This window comes from Lutjanus erythropterus, chromosome 9, assembly GCF_056507025.1.
Source record: "Lutjanus erythropterus isolate fLutEry1 chromosome 9, fLutEry1.hap2, whole genome shotgun sequence".
NCBI lineage: Eukaryota > Metazoa > Chordata > Actinopteri > Lutjaniformes > Lutjanidae > Lutjanus > Lutjanus erythropterus.
The window spans coordinates 36,119,241-36,144,750 of NC_139325.1; the positions used below are offsets into that span (position 1 = coordinate 36,119,241).

General features: G+C 40.0%; 2 protein-coding genes across 4 annotated transcripts in view; one reads left to right on the forward strand and one right to left on the reverse strand.

The window, feature by feature from the left end:
* The window catches only part of pik3r4 (phosphoinositide-3-kinase, regulatory subunit 4), a 40,045-nt gene extending 23,871 nt beyond the window's left edge, over positions 1 to 16,174 (forward strand). For all 3 annotated transcript variants that reach the window (XM_084727398.1, XM_084727396.1, XM_084727397.1), the window contains exons 11-21: positions 357 to 558; positions 3,974 to 4,065; positions 6,727 to 6,949; positions 8,056 to 8,221; positions 9,667 to 9,831; positions 9,913 to 10,124; positions 11,697 to 11,828; positions 12,095 to 12,195; positions 12,631 to 12,719; positions 14,164 to 14,284; positions 14,838 to 16,174. In XM_084727398.1, coding sequence (XP_084583524.1) covers positions 357 to 558; positions 3,974 to 4,065; positions 6,727 to 6,949; positions 8,056 to 8,221; positions 9,667 to 9,831; positions 9,913 to 10,124; positions 11,697 to 11,828; positions 12,095 to 12,195; positions 12,631 to 12,719; positions 14,164 to 14,284; positions 14,838 to 15,008 — 1,674 coding nt within the window. In that variant the 3' untranslated portion in view covers positions 15,009 to 16,174. The remainder of the gene's footprint in view (positions 1 to 356; positions 559 to 3,973; positions 4,066 to 6,726; positions 6,950 to 8,055; positions 8,222 to 9,666; positions 9,832 to 9,912; positions 10,125 to 11,696; positions 11,829 to 12,094; positions 12,196 to 12,630; positions 12,720 to 14,163; positions 14,285 to 14,837) is intronic.
* A 3,966-nt stretch (positions 16,175 to 20,140) lies between these two features.
* Positions 20,141 to 25,510, reverse strand: part of col6a4a (collagen, type VI, alpha 4a) — a 79,714-nt gene continuing 74,344 nt past the window's right edge. The window contains exons 40-42 of the mRNA XM_084727473.1: positions 24,860 to 25,030; positions 22,801 to 22,848; positions 20,141 to 20,598 (exon numbers count right to left, since the gene is read on the reverse strand). Of these exons, the coding sequence (XP_084583599.1) occupies positions 20,423 to 20,598; positions 22,801 to 22,848; positions 24,860 to 25,030 (395 nt within the window). The 3' untranslated portion in view covers positions 20,141 to 20,422. The remainder of the gene's footprint in view (positions 20,599 to 22,800; positions 22,849 to 24,859; positions 25,031 to 25,510) is intronic.

A 25,510-nucleotide genomic window follows, 5' to 3' on the forward strand; every position in this document is an offset into this window, starting at 1 on the left:
GCACAACTTTTTCAGCAGTTTGTAAAATCAAACAAACTTTGATTTGTAATATTTTCTCTCTGATTTCCTGCCAGGAACGTATAATTCTGTATTTAAACATTTGTTTCAGAGCACTTTTACATCAGTATTTGATGAAAGGATCAAAGAAAAGCACTTAAAGAGATGAAAAACAGGACCGGATGCAGGAAATGAGACTGTCACACACATTTGTTATGGCATCCAAATACTCGATGACAAACTGCAGCATCCCTGCCTGGAGACCTTTATTGCATGTCATCCCTGATCGCTGGTCATCCCTTAAAGTGTCCGCAAATACCCCCACAAAACCTGACATTTGTTTCCTTTCCGTTGTGCAGGGGATGACCGAGGCGGAGGAGGACAAGCTGCTGGCGCTCAAAGACTTCATGCTGAAATCCAACAAGGCCAAAGCCAACATGGGCGAGCAGAGTCACCTGGGAGAGGCGGCCCAGACGGGCGTCATCGACCTGGCCACGCTCGGCATCACCGGCCGCCAGGTCGACCTGGTGAAACCAAAGGCTGAGGCCGAGGACAAGAGAGGTAATCAGCATTATGATGCAGTGTTTACACACCTTTATCACAGCGAAACCCATATGTCTCCAAAAGTACCGTTAAAATATATATTTTCTCACTCTGTGTCTGCTGTTTTAGGGGTGATTTCTTCAGTAGAAAGCAATAAAAACTTTTCACAGTGTTGTCTGTAGATTATCAAGAATAACCAGGACATCGTCCCTGGATAAAATTGTTGATATTTTTTTAGTCTGTGAGCAACACAAATGAATTCTTTTCACCTCCTTTGTTTTGAGATGAAGGTCGAAATCTGACAACCTGCACAAATAAAACCAAAACTATATGAATTATCTGGATAGATAGCACTGGGGACTAGAATCAGGACCAGAGCTGCAACAGTTAATTGATTATGAATCGATTATTAAATGAAGCGTCAACTAATTTGATAATCAAGTCATTTTTTAAGAGAAAAAAAATCAGTTTCCTGTTTCCAGTTTCTAAAATGTGAATATTTTCTGGTTTTATGACCATAAACCAAATATCTCTGGTTGTGGGAAAAACAAGACATTTGAGGGCGTCACTTCAGGGCTTTTTTTTTTTCACCATGTCTGATTTCACAGCCAAGAAACCAATCAATTAATTCGGACAATAATTGACAGATTAATTGATTTAAAAAAAAAAACAACCCCGAAACTTTAACTGGTAAATAAATGAAAACATAATCAATAGAATACTCAATAATAAAAAATAATAGATGATTTCAGTCCTAAATATTTTATACTCAGTTATTTTGTTCACTTCATGTTGGAGCTTTCAGATTCATTGACGGGATTAAAGTCCAAACAGACGACCGTCAGACAGGATTTAAAGATAATTAACCAGATTATATAAACCAGTTTAAAGTGAAAACACATTTGTGGGTTTTTTGTGGAACAAGAATCTTTATATGTCCTCGACTAACTTGAAGTGAATCAAATGTTGATGAAGCAGAAAGGAGCGATGGCAAAGTTACAAAACAAAGGATGAAGTTCACGGTTTTAAACAGATACATAGAGTTTTTTTCAGGGAATTTCTAAATGAACGAAAATTTGATGAAATCAAAATATGGCTGCATTTGGTCAAAACGGACATTTTGAATTTTAAAAAACTTTGGATAAATAAATTTTACATGTGTTTTAGATAATTTTGTTCATAAACATCCTATAATTTCTAACTGAGTTGAAGTTATTTCTGTTATTCACAGAAGTTAAGTTGTTGATATTATATGCTCATGAAATTGGAGTTAAATTGTGAGGATTATTTTGTAGAGTCAGGAGTAGATATTATTTATTTCCAACAGCTCTCATGTTATAAAGCTAAATATATAAACATCAAGTTAAAATAGAAGCTGCCGTGTTCATCTCGCTACACTGGAAACCAGATTCGATCTGCTTCGTCTGTTTCATGTTAAAATGTTGTTTTTATTCACTTCACAGAGTCCGTCGCTGCAGCATCTGGTATACTGTTTCATGTGACTGAGTTTGGAGTGATTCGCATGCGTGTTGTGAACATAACAAACTGTTCAAGGTCCCATGAAATTAAAAATGGCGTCCTCCATGTTGTTGCCTCATGTTCCTGCTTCCTGATAACTTATCATGTAAATAAAAAAACATTTTAAAAGTCGGTCAGATGTTACAGATGTCATCTAAAAGTTTCAGGTTTATATTCTTTGAGCTTCAACCCACAGAAGAAAAATGTGTTTCATGGGACCTTTAAAGTCTAACACATCCCCTAAATTTAAACTGGAGTCTAATTCTGTTTGAATGGCAGTGTTACAGACTTAATCAGTTTAATTAAAGTGTATCTGTCTTTGTTTATAAGTGCTAACAGCTGCACCCTGATGGTGTGAGTTATCTTCTAAACTCGTCTGAGATGTGTGACATTAAAAAGAGGTTTCCCATATTTAACTGCCCTCACATAATTAACCTCATATAATCTTTCTTCCTTTCCTTTCCTTTCCTTTTCTTTCCTTTCCTTTCCTTTCCTTTCCTTTCCTTTCATTTCCTTTCCTTGCAGAGCTGAAATTGTAAAGGTTGTCCTGAGGGGGGCACTAAAGAAATGTCACAAGCAGGAGTGAGATCATAAATTTCTGGACTTTATTTTTGAGTCTCGGTGTGTTTCAGGGTTGCACCCTGATGGGCTGTTGGACTAAAGTATTTGATGATGAGATTAATAAACCCTCATGCAGTCCATCGTCATCCTCTAATGAAGGTCTTTGTAGGATTCATGCATTATCTTTACTTTAAGGTCAGATGTTACAACAACCACAAAACTAACTGATAGAAGCAGAGAGGAGTGATAGAAATGGAGCGTTTGTTCACCTGTCCTGTTGGCTCTGTGCAGGGCTCCAACAAGGTGATGCTTATTTTTTTACTACTGACAGGCTCAGGGTGAGAGCGAAGCGTGCAGAGCAGGCGATGCCGGACACAATTAACAAAAAATGAATTGTTGAAATAGTTTGTTGAAGCAGAAATGCAAAATAGTCTGTGGTGTTAACTTCTCAAATCTGAGGAATTTCAAGGACAGAAAGCTGTTTGAATTTGTCACCTTGAACTGAACTATTGTGTCACATCACAGATCAAATAATTTGTCAAGAAAATAATGGGCAGATTAATCAATAATGATACTATAGACCAGAAATTTCCGTCCTGACTTTATTCTGTTGAGTTCAGGTTCTCCACTTGACTGTTGAAGGATTGTTCAACTCAAACACAAGGCTTGTTTTTGAGGTATTTAAAGTCAGGACAAACCTTGTATTCATTGTTAATTCTTGTGCAGAGCAGGACAGATTATTAGCCTCCTTTGAATACCAGCTCTGTGTATCTCCATCATCAGATCACAGCTAACTCTGTGTTCCAGATGTTTTTTTTTTTTTTAAGTCAGCAGAGAAAATTACTGCCGTCTGCAGCCAAAACATGTGAAAGAAAGAGAGCCTGGAGGAAACTCCCCTCTCTAATCTCCCCCATTAATCACTTTCTCTTCAAATACCTTACAGTCACAGAGTTTCTCTATGCTGCAGAAAATGTTCATCTGACGAGTCTGTGCAGTCCTGAAGTTGTATTTTTGTTAAAATGAGTGTGAATATGAGGGATTCCCCCCGTTTTTCAGCATGTTTGTTCCATTTGCACAGATGTCGGCACAAAGTAAAAACATCTTGACTTGAGCGTTTTAATTGGGAACAAGGGACTACATTTCAAAAATGTAATTATTTTCTCTTTTCTCCAGAGTTCAATTCCAGAGAAACATTTTTCTCCAGCGTATAATCATAACCAGTTGTGGAAGTCACATCTGTCGAGCACGTGGTGGCATCATGTTACTCAGCAACATTTTACCAAGCTTTTATAGACTTGTTGGTAAACTGTGGCTTTTTAGAAAAGTCTCACATCCCGCTTTTGTGTATCTGCAGCGAGGAAGCACACGAAGCAGGACTCGACGATGAACGAGGAGTGGAAGAGCATGTTTGGATCTCAGGAACCGCCCTCTGCCCAGACCACCACGGTAACTCCGTCACTCTTATCCCTGCGTCTGGTGCAGGTGTGGTTGAGCTTTATTGATGTTTACTGTCTGCAGGTATGTCTGGGACTGGTGCTGTACAGCCACAGGCACGTTCACACCAACACTGTGTCCCAAAAGGCCTTTATTAGTCTAAATGTGTTCATAGGTTTTTATAGGCACATGTCCAAAGACACTGTGGCGAGGAGAGTGTCTGATCTCAAAGAGGTTAACCTGCTTAAATGATTTGTAAAACCGTCAACTTCTTTTATAAAATGTCAGATGAAAAATACCCATCATGATGTCTTCATATTCATATTTTTATCCCACCAACAGTCCAGATGATATTAAGTTTACAAAGCAATTAAATCATTTTATAAGCAGGAACAAGAGATTTCTGAGTAGTTTTGCTCAAAAATTGACTCCAACTGATGATTAAAATGCCAATTTAACTTTCTGTCAACTGACTAATCCTTCCAGCTGTTCTTGTTTAAACTGTTTGGTAGTTTAGTTTGTAACTAGTCATATTTTCTAACCTCTCATATGTTTGGTGTTTCAATCCCTCCCTCTCTCTTTCAGATGAACGTAGCGAAGTAAAAAGTTTGCCTCTGAGATATAGTGGAGTAGAAGTCGAAAGTGACATAAAATGAAATTACTCAAGTAACATACAATTATCTCAAGTATAATACTTGAGTAAATGTACTTAGTTACATTCCACCACTGCTCTATTATGTTTGTTTAGTTTAATAATTAAAGGGGACCCATTATGCTCTTTCCCAGCTCTATATTTTTATTCTGGGACTCCACTTGAGTAGCTTTGCATTATTATTTTCACTTTTAAACAGAGAAATACATCCGTTCACCTTCTGAATTGAAGTTTCTCTCTTTTACTGAGTTCTTTTACCATTTGCTCATTAACTCCTCATAAAACACACTTCATTCAAACTTGACAAAAAAAACAACTACAATTTACCAGAACCGTTTTTGTTAGTCTGTCCATTCTTCCCACAATCACCAGCTCTGGTTTGGTTGATTAAGTCTTTAATTCACTGCATATGAAGAGTGTCTGACTCTGCGGCCTGTTTTCCTCTCACTCCTCAGTTCAGAGCAGAGTGCCACAATGACAGATGCCAGAGTGAAGTGTTTCTGGGGGTCGGCCTTACTGATTATTGTACAGAAAAACAACTTTATAACTTTATTAATTGATTTGGTTGACACTGGATCATATTTTAGCCGCTAATTACAGCTAACTGTAGCTGCTGTTAGCTAGTTATCTCAGTTAGCCATGCAGCTATCTGAAAATAGGTTCTTTGGATGAAGAGCGTCCAGAAGGCAGGCAGGTTCCAAACAGTTTCAGGGAGGCTCAGTGAATAGAAGTGAAAAAATCATACATCAGTTTAACGGAGATCAGAGAGGAGCTTGAATAAGTGTGATATGTGGTGAAAGAGATGCCGTAGTTTTGGAGAATTCTACTGTTTTTCCCAGAGTCAGAAACTAAAAAGTGTCTTTTAACAGAAGTTTTTCTTAATGTATTTGGTGCAGTCTGAAGTCATGTCAGCAGGCAACATCGGTTATTGAGTGTTCATTGGATCAGATTGATCCTGTTGGCATCCAGGAATTGGTTAAAACTATGCAGGGTGAGGGGGCGCCTGTTTCCAACCTCATTCTGCAGGGAGACTTTGAAAACCTCTGGTCTAAACTGAAGCATTATTTGCAGAAATAACAAAGAGACAAAGAAAAGTTAAGGCTTTCTTCGTGGTATTGCTGGCACAGATTTTGACACCATATGAGAGCAAGAGTTCATGTTTCCAGTCTGTTTGATTTAACAGATAGGCAGCCAGTGGTAATAACAGTAACATATTTATAAAAAGAAAAGTTTTCATTTTCCAGTTCCTTGAGATGTTTGTTCTGTTCAGACAGAAGGGAAACCACCGGGGGGCCTGGAAAGCTCTGGACTGAATTTCCAAGTAAAATCTGAAACAAAACCACATCAGATAAACAAAGAAGTGACTGATGAGCTGATGAACACTGATTCTCACTTTCCATCTATCAGAGTGTCTCTTGGCCTTTAATATCATTCTGCAGCTCAGAATACTTTTTACCAAACCCTTCTTAAAAAAAAGCGTTCCAACATTACCTGATGAGGGTTTCTGTGAGATAATGTTTCTAAATATAAACTGCCTGGTCTGAGGCAGAGGAGCGCTGTAACCTTCGTCACTGAGTGATAGTTTTCATTTGAAAAAGAACACAGATGGGGTTTATCTTAAATGATGTGAACACCTGATTCGTGACAGGGTTAGGAGGGTTACTTTAAAGATGTATTCTGATACAGTTACTAATTACCTGTTAAAAAAAGTCATCAGTAACATAATTCAAGTGTCACAATATTAAAGTAATGTAACTTGATTGCCTTCTGTTACTTTTGGATTACCTCAGTAATTGTCAGGCCTGATATAGTGTTTTTAGGACTGCAACTCATGATTATTTTCATTATCAATTCATTGGGCAATTATTTTCCTAATTAATCAATTAGTTTTTTGGTCCATGAAATGTCAGAAACAGTGAAAAATGTTGAAGAATGTTGAAGAATGTGGAATACATATACCTTTTTTGTATGCAGCTTGATTATTGACCGGTCAGTAAAATAAGGTACTGATGTGTTTGCAGGCTGTTGACGGGCCGGCGACTCAGATCAGGAAGAGCACCGTGGCCCCGGCGGTGCCCGTGCTGCAGTCGGTGCAGAGCGGCCCCGCCTACCAGCGCCGCATCAACACCTGCAAGGCGGAGCTGCAGCAGCTGGTGCAGCAGAAGAGGGAGCAGTGCAGCGCCGAGCGCATGGCCAAACAGATGATGGAGAGCGCAGAGTGGGAGAGTCGACCGCCTCCACCTGGTAACAAACTCAGACACACAGTCACGTGTACACGGACATTTATACATTCACATTCTTCTCTGTGGCATCAAGTGAGATGTAGACTATGTTTTGTCATCTCTTAACTGTTGTTTTTGATCAATTTTTGATTCAACTCAAGTTATTAAAGAGTTAACATCGGTTAGTTACAGCTGATATAACCTGTGAGACAGTGATGTTTTTGTGATTGTAACTGGTGAAAACTGTTGATCAGCGATACTTGAATGTTTTCTAAATTACTCCTGTCTAATAAAATGAGTTGAGGTGAAACAAAAGATTCAGTAATAGATTTGTTCACCATGGAGCTTCAATTGTTTCCCAACCAGAGACCAGATACCAAAATGAGAGCCAAACAGCTGCTTAAATTAAATCTACCGGTTTGATTTCTTGATATTTGTTGGCTTTTAAAGCCAAGATTTAGTACTGACTTCTCACATATCACATAACAGTCTTCACCCTGTGATTTCATGCTGACAGGATCCAGACAGATCCACGGTTTAGAGAAGGGAAACATTAGAATCAGAATAAAACCCTTCAGGACAAACTGAACACACTTATTTCTCTTTCAGGCCAAATACTGTTAAAACTAGAGCTGCAATGATAAACTCAATTATTAATCTATTAGCAAAATACTTGGCAAATAAATTTATAATTATTGTGGCTTTGGGAAACACTAATTGTCATTTTTGACCAGATTTTGGCATTTTATGAACCAAACAACTAATCAATTAATTTAAAATGATTAACAGATCAATTGATAATGAAAAAAAGGCGAATGTCTGTTTACTCCAACTGTTGGGATTAATTTTCAGCCGACAAAGTTGTGACAGGATTAATGAATCAATTAACTGAGAAATTAATCAACACATTAATCGACAATGAAAATTGTTGCAGCCCAGGTTAGAACCTAAAACACTACGTGGACTTGATTGTTCATTTTCACAGACTAAAAATGGGGAAAGTGCATTTTTTTTTTTCCAGTTTGAAGCAGTTTCACAGTTTTAATCCACAGCTGCTGAAGCAGAAACTGTTCAGATCCATCAGGTTTGTCTCACTGAGGCTCACACAGCTGAACGCGTGTGTTTCAGGGTGGCACCCTAAAGGCCTGCTGGTCGCCCACCTCCATGAACACAAAGCTGCCGTGAACCGCATCCGAGTGTCAGACGAGCACTCCATCTTCGCTACGGCGTCCAACGACGGCACGGTTAAAGTCTGGGACAGTCAGAAGATGGAGGGAAAGACCACGACCACCAGGTGAGTCTTTTTAAAACCACTAAAACAAAAAACAAACAGGTATATTAATGCTACATCGTTTCCAGTGGGTCACAGGAGATTTTATGTGGATCATCAAGATAAATAAAAAGACTATGGACTCATTTAGTAAGATCTTAATTATATTCTTATAATTCAGTCGTTTAAAATGTTTAAAATGTTCTGTATCGTTTTCCTGAGAAACATTGAGATGCATTATTTCTCGTTTATAAAGTATTTAACGTGTATATGTTTGCAATAAAATGCATCAAGATTAGGGCTGCAAATTAATTTATTGCCGATCAGTCTGTCAGTTATATTCACAATTGATTGATTCCATTAATCATTTGGACCTGTTTTTCAACTAGGGATCAATCTGGTGATGATTTTTCCACTAATCAATTGGTTGTTTGGTCCATAAAATAATAGAAAATGTTTCCCAAAGTTCAAGATGACGTCCTCAAATGTCTTGTTTTGTCCACATATCAAAGATATTCACTTTACTGCTAGAGAGGAGTAAAGAAACCAGAAAATATTCCCATTTAAGGAGCCAAAAGGAGCAACACTGTTTTTTTTAAGTTGTCATTTTTCTTTTATTTTTTAAATAACACAATAAATATCTTATTGTGGATTTTTATCGCACTATTATCGTACCTTCGATCCTTATAAAATCTGAAACTATAAATGTGATGTGATGTGAAAGCATCAGATTTCTGCTGTCAGAGAAAGTTAAAGTGTGTGTCCTGTTATAAAACCCCTGTGAACCACAGAGCGTCTCTCCTGCCGGGCTGCTGCAGCTCTGTCAGCCGTACAGTCGATCGCAGTGGGCGCCAGTAGATGAGGTCGTACCTCCGTCGGTTTCATCGGTTTAGCAAACAGACTGTGGTGCCTTCACTGTCTGCTGTCACGCTTCCCTTCATTTCTATCGTCCTTATCAGCTGAGTTCAGGCTCACTTAGTTTTATGGTTTGTGGCGATTTTGAGCCTTAGTTTGTTAACAGCCGGCCTGCTTTTGCTCCTGCATCGCTCCGTGTGCCGTGACACGGCACAAACACTCAAGTGCAAAGATTCAACTGACAGAAAGCAAGATGATCAGTTTTCAAGCCCTGACTGCTACTGTATGTTGTGCTGTAGATCCAGACAGGAGCCGTTGCACCTCCTGTTTCTCACAGTTTGAGAAGCTGATGTAGGATTTTTCCATCAGTGTGAGCCGCCAGCACAGAAACTCAGAACGGCAACAAAATAATTTTCTCATCGGTGTGTCTGAATCCAGATTAATGAACCTAAAACACTGAGGGACTTGGATGACCTCAGACCAGAGTCTGAAGTGGAGCCTCAGACTGAGAGCTGAGAAAACATTTCAGCTGTGTGTCTGTGTGTTACTTTCTTGGCTCCTGTTTAATCAAACATACTGTATGTTACTCTTGTGTCTCCTCTGTGTCCCTGCAGGTCGGTGTTGACGTATTCTCGTATCGGTGGTCATGTGAAGACGTTGACCTTCTGTCAGGGTTCACACTATTTAGCGGTGGCCTCAGACAACGGATCCATCCAGCTGCTGGCAGTGGAAGCAAATAAACCTCCAAAATCCCCCAAAGTTCAGCCCTTCCAGACCAGGTAACAGAATCACATCCACAGGTCAAACTTTTCTATTGATGGAGGACACGTCTCATCCGTCTAATGTGTCCTTCCTCTCAGGTCTCTGGACCTGCAGGAGGACGGCTGTGCGGTTGACATCCACCATTTTAACTCGGGTGCCCAATCGGTTCTCGCGTACGCCACCGTCAACGGCTCGCTGGTGGGCTGGGACCTTCGCTCCAACTCCAACGCCTGGACGCTTCGACACGACCTCCGCCTCGGACTCATCACCTCCTTCACCGTCGACATGCACCAGTGCTGGCTCTGCCTAGGTCTGTGTGTGTGTGTGTGTGTGTGTGTGTGTGTGTGTGTGTGTGTGTGTGTGTGTGTGTGTGTGTGTGTGTGTGTGTGTGTGTGTGTGTGTGTGTGTGTGTGTGTGTGTGTGTGTGTGTGTGTGTCTGTACTGATGTCTGTGTGAGCACCAACTTCAGTTTTAAACCATCGCAGTGAGGACATTTGGCCGGTCCTCACTACTGAACAGGACTGTTTCAAGTGAACAGATAATTCAGATTATTTGAAGTGTGCTTGTATGAGACGTAAGACATTTTAGGAGGTCATCTTGGGTTCAGGGAAACATTGATCGACATTTTCACAATTTTCTGACATTTGTAGACGAAACGACAAATTGATTTATCAAGAAATAATTGATAATGGAAAATAATTGATAGTTGCAGCCCTAATAGTCAGTGTATTACCTGCAGTAGATGGAGGTTGAGTGTTGCTGCTGACTCGCTTAGCTTCTTACACCAGTTCTCCTGCTGCTTCTCCAAACTGGCGGCATGTCGACCTTCATCTGCTGCAGGTAACACACTGACTGTGGAGAAGAACTTCAGAATACACAAACTGTCTCCTTATCTTCAAACAGTCCTGTGAAATGCTGAGGGCTGAAATGTTACAATTCAAAAATGTCCTCACAACGATGGTTTAAAACTGAAATTGGTTCAGGTTAAAAATAGGCTTAGGATTATATCAATGAGGGAAAAGTGTCTTTAAATTCATATGTCAACCATAGTCTTTACCAAAGTTTAGATAAAATCTTCATGTGGTAGCAGAAAAGTAAAATATGAGCAGGAGAACATTATTTCCTTTATGATGTAAATCATCTGAGATTTTATAGAAAGGAAAAAATGTATAATTCAGATTCAGACTCTGTGGAAATCTGTCTATAACATTTCCACAATTAGTCTTTTTCATTAAAACACTGAGACCCCAAACTGAACGACAAAGATCCAGTTGGTCATGGAATACCATGAAAATCATGGAATTTTAGAGCGGCATCCCTGCATGCAAAGTTGGGACATTTGACTGTATTGTAATGTGAATTTCCTTTGTTTCACAAATTCATTACTTAACATGACTTTGTAGATGTGACTTTATTCCAATGTAGAGACAATACATTATTGTCTATCTCGGCTCCTGTAGTTCACCTCCAAACCTTCCATGTGTTCCAGTTCTTGTGCTTTTTATTTTTAGTATGTCCTGCAGCTGCTGTCACAAAGTTCATACTGTTACATGCAGTATGCATAAAATCAAGACATACTGCTCAGTCATAATATTTTGCCTTGAACTTTATCCACCTTGCTCATTCATCTGTCACAGAAGTAAAAAGACAAAGTGTACTGTTTGGAACGCAGCTTCAATGAGACGTGTCCTCAAGTGTGCAGAGGATTGTGGGTCAGAGTAGTCAGAAAAGCGTGCTGGGTTGCATTCTGGTCGATGTGACTGGATGTGGTAGGACATCCTGGTGTTTTTGATACTAAGTATTACGACATGCATCTTTTTCTGGCATACTAATAGTGTGGTAGTATGGGTATTTAACCACACTATATATGTTTCCTAAACAGGTACAAGCAGTGGCACCATGGCCTGCTGGGATATGCGGTTCCAGCTTCCCATCTCAAACCACTCCCACCCTGCCCGAGCACGAATCAGACGCCTGCTGATGCATCCGCTCTACCAGTCGTCTGTCATCGCTGGTGAGAAGACGAAAGCTGAATTACCTTTGTCTTTTTATTTAATGTGCTCAATATGATATAGTTTTTAAAATTTAGATTATTTTATTTAAACCAAAGGAGTTTAACACAGTGAACAAGTGAAGAAAGATCATTTTAACTTCACTGAACCAACCAGGATCATCTGTGTTTGAGTTTTCAGGTCTAAAAATCAGACAGCTCAGATCAAAATGACTGTTTATATCTGATAATCTGTCTGTCTGTCTGTTCCTCTGTCTGTCTATCTGCAGCTGTTCAGGGGAATAATGAAGTTTCGATGTGGGACATGGAGACAGGAGATCGTAAATTCACCCTGTGGGCGAGCTCTGCACCTCCACTCTCTGAGATGCAGGTAGGTGTGAGTGTTTGTGTTAGCACACGTTCCTACTTAAGATTACGCCCGGGCCACACTGGCTGTGTGAGCAGCACTGCAGAATCTGCTGATCTACAGCCCGACCCTGGTTCTCACAGACCCCTGCCCTGACTCAAATAATCAGGTTGTTATCAGGCTTCTGCAGAGGCTTGATGACGAGCTGATCATTTGAATCAGGTGTGTTGGAGCAGGGGAACATCTAAAACATGCAGGGCAGGTCCCTGAGAACCAGGGTCAGGAAGCACTGATCTAGATTGTGTGTGTGTAGGAAAATGTAGACAGTGAAACCTTTCTCTACTGTTTTAATGTCTGTATCTGCAGAATAAGTCACAGAGGGAAGTATTATTGAGGTGTAGTCTTTTTCTTTCACTCTTTTGTCTTTCTCTCTCCCTCCCACTCCCACTGTTTTTGCAGCCATCTCCTCACAGTGTTCATGGGATCTACTGCAGTCCTGCTGATGGGAACCCTCTGCTGCTGACTGCTGGATCTGACATGAGGATCAGGTCTGAACCAACCACACAACAACAACAACACACCAACCTGTGCACAACCTCACTGTAACACAAAACATCAATTATTAAACAACAGCATGCAGCTTGTTTTCTTTTATAGCCGCTTATATTAATTGTGAGGGCTGCACAGTTCACACTGTGTAAAGTCTAAATGGAAAAAAATATTAACATATAAAACAGCATCTCACAAATACTAAAGAAAACCATCTGGAATCATTTGTCTGAACTGTCACTTCAGGACTTCAGACTTTCTTCCTTCACATTTCCTTTGGACTATTTTCTGGAAACCTCTGGAGTCCCAACTGTTGTTTAGTGAGAAATCATGTGATGTAAAACGAGTTAGTGATTCTTCTTTCTGTTTCTGGGCAGCAGGTGGTGATAAAAGATCTTTTATTTTAGATTTGAAAAGTATACGCCAAAATCTGTGGAGAGCTTCCAGTCCTGGCTTTTTACTTAAACCTTACAGATTGCAATATGAACAAACATAACGGGACATAAATCTGACTGGTGTTTTGGAGCACAGATTTTCTGAAACGGGAAGCAAGAAACAGAGAGAGAAGAAGCACTTTCTCACAGTTTGGGGTCATTAGAGACACCGTAGATGTACATTTTTGTTGAAAAACCATGTAAAAGTGTATTTTGCAGAATTTGCAGCCTTTAACGAATCACATTAAAGTTTTAAAAATATCCTAAATATGATTCTAGAAAAGAAATTCCTTTTTTGTGCATTTTGTGAGGTTTGTGAGTTTAGGACACACATCATCAGTGTCAGTGTTTTCAATACTCTCCCCCTCTTGGAGTTTGATTAATTGGATTTGATATTTTATTATAAATGACATATTTATAAGAGTGGAACAGTTCAAAGAGTTTCTGTTGCAGTTTGTGAGGGATGACGTCATATAGTTTTTGTATGTTCAGTCCCCATCATGTGGGATCCAGAACCACGGTTCTTGAAATCCAAACCTGTCTGCTGTCCAAACAAACTGATCCTCCATTAGTGAGTTAATGGTGTGAAGATGTGTTACTTCTTCAGGTTTTGTGAGAATCTTTAATCAGCAGCATCTGTGTTGTGCATTTGACAAACAGACTAAATAACTACAGCTGCTCCAGTTTAAAGACTTAAAGAACAACAACAACAACATTAGAGGAAGGTCGAGTTCACCACCCTGAAGTTTGACAGATGGACAGACAGACGGACAGACAGATGGACAGGTCCAGACTCTCCCCCACATCTTAATCAGAGGAACAGAAACAGACTTCCTGACCTCACTGCAGCAACAAAACATCTGCTGCTCCGTGAAATTCAGGGGAATTTCTTGTCTTGGACACACTGAAATCTGAACTATTGGATGCTTCAGTCGTAACCAAAACCCTCAAACTGACAGAGAACATTTGTTTTAAAATACATAAATTAATGCTTTCTTGCGGCGTTTAGGTTCTGGGACTTGGCGTATCCTGAAAGGTCATACATCGTGGCAGGAGGAGCCAACGACTCGCTGCACTGTCCGTCTGTTCTCTACAGCAGGAAGATCATCGAAGGAACAGAGGTCGTACAGGTGGGAACACACACACACACACACTCTGCATATCGGGGGGGTTATTTTTATTTTACAACAGAAGAGAAATTACTGGAAACGAGGGAGAAGAGAAGGGTGTGTCATGAATAAAGAAAGAAAAAGAAACTTAGAAGGATAATTCTTAAGAGAATTCAACATAGTTAGGAGAGCTGTCATCTTTTCAAGACAAATTTAATGGATTTGTTGGCATCCTGGTGATCATCAAAGAGGGCATCAGTAAGAACCAAACAAACTTCAGAGAATCGTCAGTATGTCTCAGGTAAAATTACATTTTTATGTATAATTTGCTGCCTAATATTATATCATATAAACATTGAATAAATTGTAGGCGAGGTGTCTTGAACACCTTCAGGCCATGGAGCCTTTGGCTGATAGAGAGACAGAGCAGGGACCCTTTACTGCTTTTCGGCTGCTAAGTGTGCAGCAGTTGTTGCATCATTTTAGTTTTTCTCACCTTCTGCACTTTCACCAGTGTCTGTACACTGGCGGTCTGAGTTTGCGTGAGGTTAAAAGCCGTTTCCTGTCTCTGCAGGAGATCCACAGTAAACAGAAGAGCGGCGTGGTGGAGGACTCGCCTCGCCGCGGCCCGGAGTCCCTCCCTGTGGGACACCATGACATCATCACCGACATAGCCACCTTTCAGACCACGCAGGGCTTCATCGTCACCTCGTCCAGAGACGGCATCGTCAAAGTGTGGAAGTGAGGACGAGCAGCAGCACGAGACCGCACAACAACAGTACACACACACACACACACACACACACGTTCACACTCACACAGATCCTTGTTTCTCTGTTCCTGCTCAGACATGTAGTATGTGACGTATCAAACCAATCATATGGTTTGAGCCGGAGGGTGACGCCCACCTCCACCTCCTCATTACAGTTTGAATAAATCAACCTCCATCTTCAACACACATGGTTTCCTGCTCCCGTCTCAGAGGAGCAGTTTTGATTTTTGCCTCTTTTTGCTAATTTGTGCACTTAGTTTGTTTATTCTGACAGACAGTAAAAGGATGTTGAAGATCAGTGATGAACAGACAAACTGTTAACTGTATTTTGAAGTGTGGTTGTATGAGGTTCTTCTCCACAGTCGGTGTGTTACCTGCAGTAGATGGAGGTCGATACAGCCCCCAGTTTGAAAAAGCAGTAGGAGTACTGGTGAAGAAAGCTAAGCAATGTACTGCTGTGGACGGGGTCAGCAGCAACATGTATTTTGTGCGCCATATTTTACTGTCAAACAGCCTTTTCTGATGAGAAACTGCTGTTCTATAAGCTAAATATCACTCTCCCAGCCAACCAAACTCCTTTAACAAAAACAGTCATTTTACCTCACAGAACTCAGGAGTTGCTGGTCTACCGCCGCCTCCATGTGTTGGACCTTGTTCACACTACATGCTGGAGCAGCGTGTGTGCGTGGCGTTACCTGCTGGTTTTCATTTCAGCACCCATATTAACCAGTTAGTGTCCACACAGCCTGGTTGAGCAGCACGACTCACACGTGTTAGGTGCTGACACTGACTGTGGATAAATACCTCAAACAACTACACTTTAAAAAGTCTGGACTATCCCTTTTATGGATCAAGTTACTCATGGGAATGAAATATGAATACTAAGTGCACAAGTTGGTATCTTACTGTGGTTTTGGTCCACACCAGTGTGATTTGCACAAAGTCAAAATAGTTATCCCAGCATTAGCTTGATAAACTGGAGCTTCAAAAATATAGATCATGTTTGTCCTTTTTTGTTGTTTTCTAGCAGACCAAAATCCCATAATTAAAAGATAATACAGTTTCAGTTCTTCTTTGAACTCATGTATTTAAACTGAGTCACCTTATCTTTATATGAGAAGCTGGTCATCAGTGTCCAGCTGGGACCTGATCCTGGACTTGATTTAGCTTTTAGACGTCAGTTCTATTCTGTTTCCTGCCCCCCTAAAAAACTGTTTAACAGAAGGTGAATATTTGAGCCAAAACATATTTACACACACACACACACACACACATATACACACACTCTCTCTCCCCTCGTCTGTCTGTCTGATCTTTGACAGTAGATTCTGTACATAAGTTATTTTAAATCTGAGTAATATAAAGTTTGATTTGAATCTGTACAAAATATCAAATGATACATTTTGTTTGCAAAAAAATGTTGCACGCTGCAGATGAACCATGTTAGCTGCATTTCAATGTTAAATAAAATCTGGTGTTTGACCAGAAGCAAAAATCAATCAATCAACTCTCCTCATGTTTGTGTTATTGATTGGTTGATTCACTAATTGATAAAACAGGTTTGTAGTGATGAAGCTTCATGTAGAATTTCTACTGGAATTGTGAGCTGAACTTCAGTTAGTCTACAAAATTTCTTCATTGTTGTGCCACATTTTGTTACAGTGACCTTTGACCCCAAACCGTCTTATATTACTCATAATATTTAGGAGGATGAGAGTACACTCCAGGCTTTAGTCATATTTATATTGGTAGAGGAGAAACATAAAGTAGTTTCTTTGTTAGAAATTAAAAATGGTGCTGAATGATTTTGAAAAAAATATCCATTTGCAATTATTTTGACTGTAATAATGTAGAAATGATCATCATCTCTAATACTGCAAATCATATTGCGTTTGCAATACCATTTTTTTGCAATAACAGCAGCGTTATGTTTACAGAGTTGATTTGTAATTTTCTGCAGCTGTCCTCTCTCGCATTATTTGCAGCAACTGTTGCTTGATATTCTTTATCGCTCCTTATTATAAAAAGCTGTTCCTCTTGACTGAATATGCGTCACACCATCATCTCTTTTTGTGCAGAGGAGTCAAATGATGCACTAAACGTACATGGAGCCTGAAGAAGAGAACCTTGTTATCAAAGAAAGTTGTTAACTCCCATAATTTTTTCTGACTGGGGTTTTAGGTCATGCTAACAAAGCCTGGACATGTTGCTTGTTTCGTAGCACAGCCCTCTGGTGCACAAGTTAGTTTGAAGCTGACTCAGCATTCTTATGGAGCTAATGTTATCAGCTGTAGCTAATTAAGCTAACATCTGCTTCCTAAAACATTTGGAGCCCCTCCCAAACTGTAAAAGCCCCTAAGTCTTGTATGTCATTAATTTAAAACTGTTTGGTCATCAGTGAATCTCCATCAGCTGCTGCCCATTTTTAGCATCTTTGTAACATAAACACAACATCAGCAGGTTTAATCCCCACCGATCCTCTTAGAATAAACAAACTGTCCAGCAGAAACTGAACAAAGTTTTCTTTATTATTGTTTTTTTTTACATGAAGCACCATTGGTCGGTTTGATAAACCACTGACAGTGATTTCCACATACAGACAGATAGATGGTGACACAGGCTGAAACCCTGTCGCTCACAGCAGAGAGACGCGTTTCAGACCTTTTAAGGCTCAAACTGGGACTCGAGCCGTCCAGCAAGCTTGTGTTTATATTTGTGGAATAAATCAGACACTGACCAGATATGAGAAACTGCAGATTAACTTCCCCAACCCTCACACAGCGCCGACCTGACTGCAGCAGCTCAAGTTCAGTTCCCCTATTATTAAGAGAAAAAAATCTTGGCCTTATTTTCAACATTTTGTCCCTCAGTTGAGGAACACTTTATTCACCAGCTTCTTGTTTAGATGTGACAATTCTGCAGTTGAACCAAGCGACCCTGAGCTCTTGTCCTTTGTATTTTTTTCTAGTAATTTGGAGAATTTTAGTGACCTAAAAGGAGTTTAGATTCTACAGTTTTAAAAACGGGAATACGATAATTGTTAAAATAGGGAAGATGAGTCAGCCTCTAAAATTTGTTTACAGGAAAAGTTAAAGAAATATTTGGGTCAAATATCCATCACACAGCTGACCAATCACAGAGTGACATGAGTGTGAACGTTAGTTTTTTGGTCACAGGCTGTTGAGTAAAATATGTTCAGAACCGATTTAGCCACCAAAGACACCAGACTCCATTGACAAAAACTGTAATTTTACCTCACAGAACATGGGAGTTGCTGGTCTATCGCTGCATCGATTGGTTAGCCTGTTTGTATTATTTTGGAACTTTTGTGTTTGAACATGTTAAAATCTTCATATTAAAACACAAGAGTCACACAATAACACAAACAAACTAACGGCAGCAGTGGACCAACGACTCCCATATTCTGCGGGAAAAAACTGTAACATTTCTGTTTTTGTTAGTGGAGTCTGGTGTCTTTAACCAGATCGCTCTGTTCAAACAAAAGGGATCTTACTCTTTGACAATACGGTTTATTTCTGTAGGAATACTTTCTGTAATGTTAGCCAGAGATTTAGAATAACAGTCCGGCGCTTTTGCCTCCGATTACGTTGCAGCCCATTTCACTGCTGCCGGCTTAGATGATCTACAGGACTGATTCCAAACTTTTTTGCACCTGTAATAAGGATTTATTCTTAAATTCCAGATTAATTCTTTGAGACCAAAACCCTGAAAGTAAGACTCATATTTTCCTGTATGTGTGTTGAGTTGTCTGGACACTGTCGTCTAAAAAGTGTCTCAATTACAAACAGTTATCTATGAAAACTGGAGATGATGATCATGAGACAACAGTTCATATCTTGAGAAAAAACATTAGAATTTTATCACTAACTTAAGAAAACGCTCTTCAGAAATTGGAATGATCACTAGAACTATGAAAAATTAAAAAATCCTAGGATTAGAAGATGATAAGGTTTTGTAACTGAATGCCTTTAATGTAGCACTTTTACCTGAAACCTTCAAGTTCAGTCTCTGTGAACGTGAGTCATGTCAAGCATTTATGATCAGTTATGGAAAAAGACGTGTTGTGGACACTGAGCTCATTTACATAAACACTCTTTAATGTTCTGACGTGTTTCCTTCAAACATTCGCTCTGAGGCCGGAGGTATACTTGCTTTTTAAACCACGTGTTTGCGAAGACAGCCAGCTGTGTCAGGAGTGTAATTGGTCACATGTTTGCGTATACACCACGCTTGTTACTGGAGGACGCCACTAGAGGGCACACCGGAGATCTCAGACCGCACAGAAAACATCTTTTTATATATTTTGCAGAAAATTGGATTGATATAGCTTTGCAGGTGATTTCAGACTTGGTCCATAAGTTTTTCTTCCAAAGCTTCACACTAGGGATGTCCAGATCACACTTCTGTGCCGCTGGTCCTGATTGCTGCTCGTCTATAAGCCATATCAATACGACTGATTTTTTGTTTTGTAGCTGTATTGTAGGTCAGTTTAAGACCAAACAGACCAGTAATACTGAATTTTACCTAGCTTAGCTTTAGCGCGCAACAATGAGAGTTTTTTGCATGATCAGTGTCTTTACACAATCGGCAACTAGAAAGCATAAATCCCGATCACCTAAGCGCATATTTTTACTGAATATGAAGTGATAACGATTGGCATCTGATTGATCTGGGCATTCCTACTTTCCACCATTGTTGTAGCTGCTGACATGCCTACACTGCCCCTACTGGTCGTGTGGGTATTGCATCTTGCGTATGCGTCATGTTTATTTCTAAGTGCACAACCAACGCTCCGAACTGACGCAGCATACACTAGGCAGCCATCGCACGAACACTTAGTTAAAACCAAGTATATCTCCGGCCGGAGTCTCAACAAACGTGAATACATCAGTCTGCACCCGTTTCATAACAATAGCACCTGATGTGAAGACAGGAGGAATCTGAAAGAAGTGCTGAGAGAGTCTCTGAGGAGTGAACAGTCCAAGAGTTTTCTGTTGTCAAATACTGAAGGTTTGGTGAAGGTTTGTTACAAAAAAATTAGCTCTGAGGGAGCTCACAGGTTGAAGGTGCTGTGGAGGGAACAAAACATGCATGTTCAAGGAAGAAACTGACTCTTCCTCGTGTCGAATGACCTAAAAGCTCGTTAATCAGCAGCTGCTGAGTTTTGGAACTTTCCCTGAAGGCATTTGAGCAGAAGCTGTTTAACAGTAAACTGTCCCAGAACAGACTCGGCTGTGAACAAGAGTTTTTAAATCATTCAGAAACTTTCTTGTTTTTCCTTGAAGATGCATGTTTTTGAAGGCTTTGCTGATACATGTTCGGCGCACAGCGGTGATTTTTCTCCACCTGATCCGGTGACGCCCTCCTCACCGACTCTTCGTCAGACAGAGGTTCTCACAGTCCTCTTGCGTCTTGAAGCGGTTTTCGTTGCCGCCGCAGCCGCCGTACCAGAAGCGCGAACATTCACTCTGTTCGGTGTCGAAGAACCACATCATGGTGTAGTTCTGGCAGCCGCCCTGGTCCTGGCTGAGGAGGCAGGCGTCTGGATGGAGACAGAAGAAAAAGATTGTAGAATCACTTCAGACTCGTGATGATTTCCAGGTGAGTAAATCCTCTGATTTATGACACTGTGCTGTTTATTTTGCCTTTTCTATACAATCGGCTACTAATTTTGTATATTTCCATTCCTTCTGAACTTTTTCCAAATCATCTATCAGCTTTTAGATCAATTTCCTTCCTTCTAGGCAGCCACTGGTTTCACTTCTGTGAAAATCAGCTCCATGTCTGTTTATTTCCTGCCAGTTATTTGAACGCAACTCATGGTGGGAGCAAGTTAAGCAGAGTATTATTTCTCAGGAGCGTTTCCAGGCCTGATGGTTTGTTTAATCCCTCAAGTGTTTTTTAAATCCATCCATCGGGAGGGGGACATTAACCAGACCAGACCAGCAAGTTCATCTTCATCCTTATAACAACCAACTTTCCTAGTTTTCCCTGCCTTCGCCTCAGTCGTGTTTCCATCAACAGATTTTTATGCACATTTTGAACTATCACCTTAGAAAAGTTGATGGAAACAGCAAAACTTGAAAAAACCTTTTTTGAAAAAGAGAAAAGAGTTCACTATGAATAAGCTTTGAAACTTTTAAAGGACCAGTGTGTAGGATTTACTGGCATCTAGTGGTTAGGTTGTAGATGGCAACCATCAGAATTCATCAGGTTTGACCTTTCTGGGCTACTGTAGAAACCCGGCAGCCTCCCCAGAAGAGAAGCCCCGCCCTCTGTAGATGTAAACGGTTCATTCTAAGGTAGTCCTGCCATAGAGCCTTTTACAGCCGATGTCATCGATGTCAGCAAATATATCCCACAGTGCAATGCAGCAGTGAGAACAACAACAAAAACAAAAGAAAACGTCGAACAGCGATCAAGGCAGCTCTGTGTAACGTGAGTAACACTTCAAGTACAGTTTCACTTTGCTAGACATGATAGTTTTTTTTTTTTTTTTTTAACTTTAGTTCATATGTGGTACAGGTTACCATGGTTACGTGTCTCTAATCGGCGAGGAGGCTCTCAGGAAGTGACGTGATGCGTGCTGAGCAAAGATTCATGCTATTGTTTATTTACTCAAAAGTATGTTGAATGATAGTACATATTTTGGGTTTGTGGTGCAGAGGGTGTGATTTCACAGCACTGGTCTTGTTTCTGGTTCTCAACCTCTTCTTCTACTCTGTTAATTAATGTAGCCTACACTGCCAACTTCTGACAAAACTACACTTTGTGTAGCCTGGTTTATTCACTCCAAACCAGTTGATGTAAATGTGACTAATTTGCATTTTCTTTTTTGCAACATTTCAAAAGTTTCAGATTTCCAATTCGATGAAAACACTAATGCTGCAGTGAGCTCACTGCTGCCCCCCGAGGTCAGAGGGCTGAAAACACCCACTGGTACTTGATGGTTGGTGAGAGGTGCAGTTGTACGGCCACAGGAGGCAACAAAGAACCTGCTCCACACTCGAAAACAAGGTGAGACACACACTTCATCATAAGTGTTAAAACAGTACCAGAAAAAAAGACCTCAAGGATGAAAACTAACTGTTTGGTTTGGCCAAAGCACGTCTTCCACACCTCTAATAAAGAAAAGCACACAGCTGCTTCTCAAAGCTGTTCTTGGTTAAGGTTGAAGGTTAAGGTCAGGATACCTGGGGCCACTTTTCAGGACGCCTCCTCTGGTATTTTTAAAGGTCTATCTATTGTCAGTAAGTGAATATGATATTCCTAAGTAAGTTTTCATTAGTGTGTAATCACCTGAAAATAAGAGTTGTTGTGTTTGTGTTACCTTAGAATGAGACGTTTATATCCACAGAGAGAGAATGTTAGACATGTTGTACTGCCATGTTTCTACAGTAGCCCAGAATGGACAAATCAAATGCTCGGAAGGGGAGAGTGAGGTGAGCGGTATTCGGTTTGATAGAATCTGCAGTCTAGGCCGCTAAATCCCACTAAATCCTACACACTAGTCCTTTAATACATGATGTTGAATTTGACAAATTTATTAACTTGAGTAAGTTTGAAGTCTCTGCAGGCTGATTTTATGAAAAAAAAAACAAAAAAAAAAAACAAAAAAACAAAACAAAACCTGAAGATGCTCAACAGGACTGTCACAAATACATTCTTTTTAGTTAATGAGCTAAAACAGGCCAAAAATATCAGAATGGTCCTTTAAAAAAAAACAAACAAAAACATTTTTTACCTTTGGTGACAAAGCTGGCCAGCTCAGGCTTCGGCAGGATGTTTGGATCTGTGAGAGATGAAAACAGAATCAAGCAGAAGCTTCAGTAAAGGTTTTTTAATCAACAGCACGTCTGCAGCATCACAGGATATTTATTCTGTGAGCAGGTTGAGCCGCTGTTTGGTGAAAACAGGATTCATAAAAACTGTTTACAGCATCATTTACCGAGTTTACACCCACATGAAGGAAGTAAAAGCAGAAACTGAATTAACACCAATTACAATAAAGATTAATGGCTCATGTCTCAGTCGTGAACATCAGCAGGAGCTTCGCCGTGAAGCCTGGATGTGTTTAAAATCAACTTTAAAGATGTCTGAGGATTATTTCATCTGTCTGCGACTGAAAGAAAAGAATCTGTAAACATGTTGTGTAATATCCGCCAGGCTCGACCTCCAGATGTTTGAACAGGGTCTTTAAAAGTCTAAAAGCTAAAAAAAAGACTAAAAAGTCTACAAAATAAATAAATCGCAATTTTAGGCCTATACAAATGTCTTGAATACAATTTTCACAGTTCTTCAAACGAAGTTAACGTTACTTTTGTGAAGTTGCCTTTTTCAGTCTGGCTTTCAAATTGGGAAAAATGTGTCTTTGCCACACTGTGACACCTATAAAACAAAACCAACATGGAACCAGTAACTACTAATGCAAACCCAGTCAGAATTTGTGTTTCAGCTTCTTCAGGTTTTAGCTTCTTCTATAACTACTGAAATAAGTAAAGACTGTTTACGTTGAAATGTTGAAAGTGTAACTTCAGGGAGATCTGGCTCGAGAAACTCTGTATTTATTAGAAGCCTGTTTTTTCTGTTAGATTTAGTTTTCCACCATGTTAAGTGTTTCTGATGTTGTGATCAGACAGACAGACAGAGGGAGGTACAAACACACAACACGTTAAAACCAGAAGACATAAAAAACATAAAGAGGACGAGACATTGTTAACAAGTGCCAGGCAATGAAAACATCACAACATTAACATTCATGTTAGTCCACAGAGACGTAGAGTGCTGCAGGGATGATGTGTTTTTGTAGTCCAGCCTGGAAGTTAGCAAGCCAATCAGATTTTTCCACTGGCTTTTGGATTAGTGCGGAAATAAACAGAAATAAACAAACATTTATGATACAAGTTTTTCCCAGTAATAATCTTCACACATGAACACTACTTTTCTATGATTTTTGAGGCGTGACTACAATCGCTAGAAGCAAAAAGCTAACGTCAGGCTGTAAATTAACCATGACTTCAACATCACCACCACTAAACCCACGTTTCCACCCTGAACTTTTAGTCCCAGGGTTTTTGGGTTTTTTTTTTGTTTTTTTTTTACAATTTGCAAATAAATGTTTTGATTGTTTGATCAGTTTTATAATATAAGAATATAAGTAGCACCTTGTCTGTTAGTTCAATGCTAACATATAATTGGAATTACATTTGACGTGAACAGGAATGTTTTTATCACGTGGTCTAGTGTTAAAAAAAAAAGTATAAAAAATCATACAGTGATAGTATAGAATTGGAAGATTAGTGTAATAATGTCCCTGGAACTTAATTGGTCCCTGTGGAAAGTTCTTGCGGTGGAAAGGTGGCGTGAGTGATTTGTAATGATGTCTAATGTCCCCAACAACCTCTGTAGTCTCGTTTAGCCACTTAGCAACCACCTTTTTTTAAAATATATTTATATAGGAAAGGTCCCGCAGGAGGAGAATCAAACCCACAGCTCCTGCAGAGGAGCCACAGCCTCAGTATCTGGGTCGCACGCTCTGAACTGAGCTACTGACGGCCTTTTTAAAATATGTAAAAGCTTGACAAGTCTTGAGAGCGGTATTTACAGACGCGTTTTATGTTGTAGAACAAAATGCGAAAATCTTTTCTGCTTATGTCACAGAACTTATTTCAGTCACCCCACTGACTTTGAGATGGTGGAGCCGTAGATGCTAATATGCTAACTAATTTCCAGGGTTCAGGTTCACCCCTGCAGCACTCTCCTGCTGGTTTCAGTATGCGGTCTAATGTACAGTCAGGACTTACTATGGGTGCCACATGTCCGGAAACATTCATTTTCCGACTTAAAGCGATTGGCGTTACCGCCGCAACCGCCATACCAGAAGGGAGAGCATGCACCGATGTCTTTGTCAAAGAACCACAGTTGGATATAGTCGGCACACTGGATACCAGAATCAGCCTCCAGCTGACACTGGGCTGAAAGCAGAACACACACATTTACTACAAACACTAAAAGAACAGTTCTGCAGGGCAGCGGCTCTGCAACACTGACACAATCACTGCTCCCTGTCCGCTGGGAGTGAATGGGTTAATTAATAACTGATCTTAAAATTAATTTGAGGACGTTGAGAGCCGCTGCTTCAGGAGAACTCATGCAGTCTGATGAGGAACAAAACGTAGACGTACGAATCATTCCAGACAAACAAAACCTCAGGTTTAGTTCAGTCAGTGTGTGTGTGGTGTAACAAAGAGACGGTGTTAATGAAAAATTAAACAGATGAAAAATAATATTTAAAAGAGATGTGAAACGTAAAGCATGCGTTCAGCTAACAGGATGTGACTTAGTGAGACAAATGGCTGTCGGAGACAAATCCAAAAACTGCAGCTTTGATGCATCAAACTTTTTCATTACTTTCACTTTTCCCTGTGAGTTTTAAGTGTTACTCTATCAGCTAA